General features: G+C 34.3%; 1 protein-coding gene across 1 annotated transcript in view; it reads right to left on the bottom strand.

The window, feature by feature from the left end:
• Positions 1-1,611, bottom strand: part of LOC106465427 (unconventional myosin-XVIIIa-like) — a 95,254-nt gene that overhangs the window by 50,557 nt on the left and 43,086 nt on the right. The window contains exon 12 of the mRNA XM_022393323.1: positions 571-766. Coding sequence (XP_022249031.1) covers positions 571-766 — 196 coding nt within the window. The remainder of the gene's footprint in view (positions 1-570; positions 767-1,611) is intronic.

Below are 1,611 nucleotides of genomic sequence, written 5' to 3'. Positions count from 1 at the left end.
AGACCTGATTTAATCTCTCCTCTTCATGCTTGACAGTGAAATTAGGAAAGTTAGGTACAGACCTGATTTAATCTCTCCTCTTCATGCTTGACAGTGAAATTAGGAAAGTTAGGTACAGACCTGATTTAATCTCTCCTCTTCCCCTAACTTTCTTAATTTCACTGTCAAGCTTGTCAACTCTTTATTCTGACATATAAATACATATTTGGTTTCAATATTTCACTTAAACACCTTGATTTGTGCATGCAAACAATTTTATTTATTAACAACCCTCATGTTTGGGGTTATTTTAGACACCAACTCTTCTGTATTCTGCCTTTTAGAGATAAAAACAGTAAATTAACCCTTTTGCAACCAGGAAATTCGATGAAACATCCAAGCTTTTATATTTGATGAATTTATTGTGAACTATATATTATTGGATTCAGCATGAAAAACCATTATGACTATACTGTCCACGGGAATACAGTAGTATGCCTTTATGGTAAGCAAAGATTTAAATAAGGTTCTCCAGCATTAATATTTCCTAATATGTTCATTTTGAGAGTTAAAACTTAATGTCATACAGACCTGCGTGTACCTCTCCTCCTGAGCTTGGAATGTAGCTTTATGGAAGAGTAGCTGCAGTCGTTCCTGACAGTAGTTATAAAGCAAATCCTGAAGCTGTGATCCCGAGTATCTGTTGCACGTAGCAGGGTTCTGAAACCCAGGAGAATCCAGAACTTGGATGCTTGCCATTCTACGACTGCTGCTGCCTGCTAGAGATCTGAAAACAACAACTTGTTGAAAACATTCTTTGTTATATCATGCAGAAGTTGTAACAATATATAGAGATGCCAACCTGAAATTATGTAAAATAGGAATGCCAGCATAAAATATTCAGAATCAGAGCTGGAAAACAGGAATGATTTAATTTCTGAATTTGCTTTTGTACCATAAGTGATGTAGAAATCTCCAGAGTAAACCATGTAAAATGCATATATTTCTCTTGTTTTTGGATGATTTCATGCAAAGCCAGTTATCAGTATATTTAGACTTAAAGTTTTGCAATGTTCTCACTAAGCAAGATTTCTGTTTTCGGATACTACTTGTAAATGTTGTGATTGATGTTTTTCTACTGTTTAATTTTCACCTTTAGTTTACCTTATGGGTATTGTTTTGCTATAATATTTTTCTTATATTTGTTCTTTTGCAATTATTTTCTTTGTATTCCTGAGTTTTGTGGTATTTTAGTGTTAAGGTTGTGTTCTGGCATGCCAAAGTTAAATACTGGAATGCTATTTCTTCTTATATTGTACCTGTGGTTTAATTTTCACCTTTACTTTATGGGTATTGTTAAAGTAGTAATGTTTCCTGCATTATGTTTTTTTGCCAGTTGCCTCTGATGTGAGTGTAGTGTTCTGAAATGGAATTCTCTCCCTGTGTGATTTTTTACACGCGTGCTCTGTTAGACATGCTTTTCTTTTAGCATCTTTGTTGCGAGATTAATATGGATCTTGACTTCTGAATGGGCTAACTATCAATGTGATTTCTGATTGGCCAATATTTTATTCAGTGTTATGAAAGCTTTTGAGTTGGTGCAGAAACACAAATGCTTAACTCTTTCAACCC

The sequence above is a fragment of the Limulus polyphemus genome, unplaced genomic scaffold (assembly GCF_000517525.1).
Source record: "Limulus polyphemus unplaced genomic scaffold, Limulus_polyphemus-2.1.2 Scaffold1941, whole genome shotgun sequence".
Lineage (NCBI taxonomy): Eukaryota > Metazoa > Arthropoda > Merostomata > Xiphosura > Limulidae > Limulus > Limulus polyphemus.
Note: the sequence above shows the minus strand (reverse complement) of the source record. Positions and strands in the feature narration are given on the sequence as shown.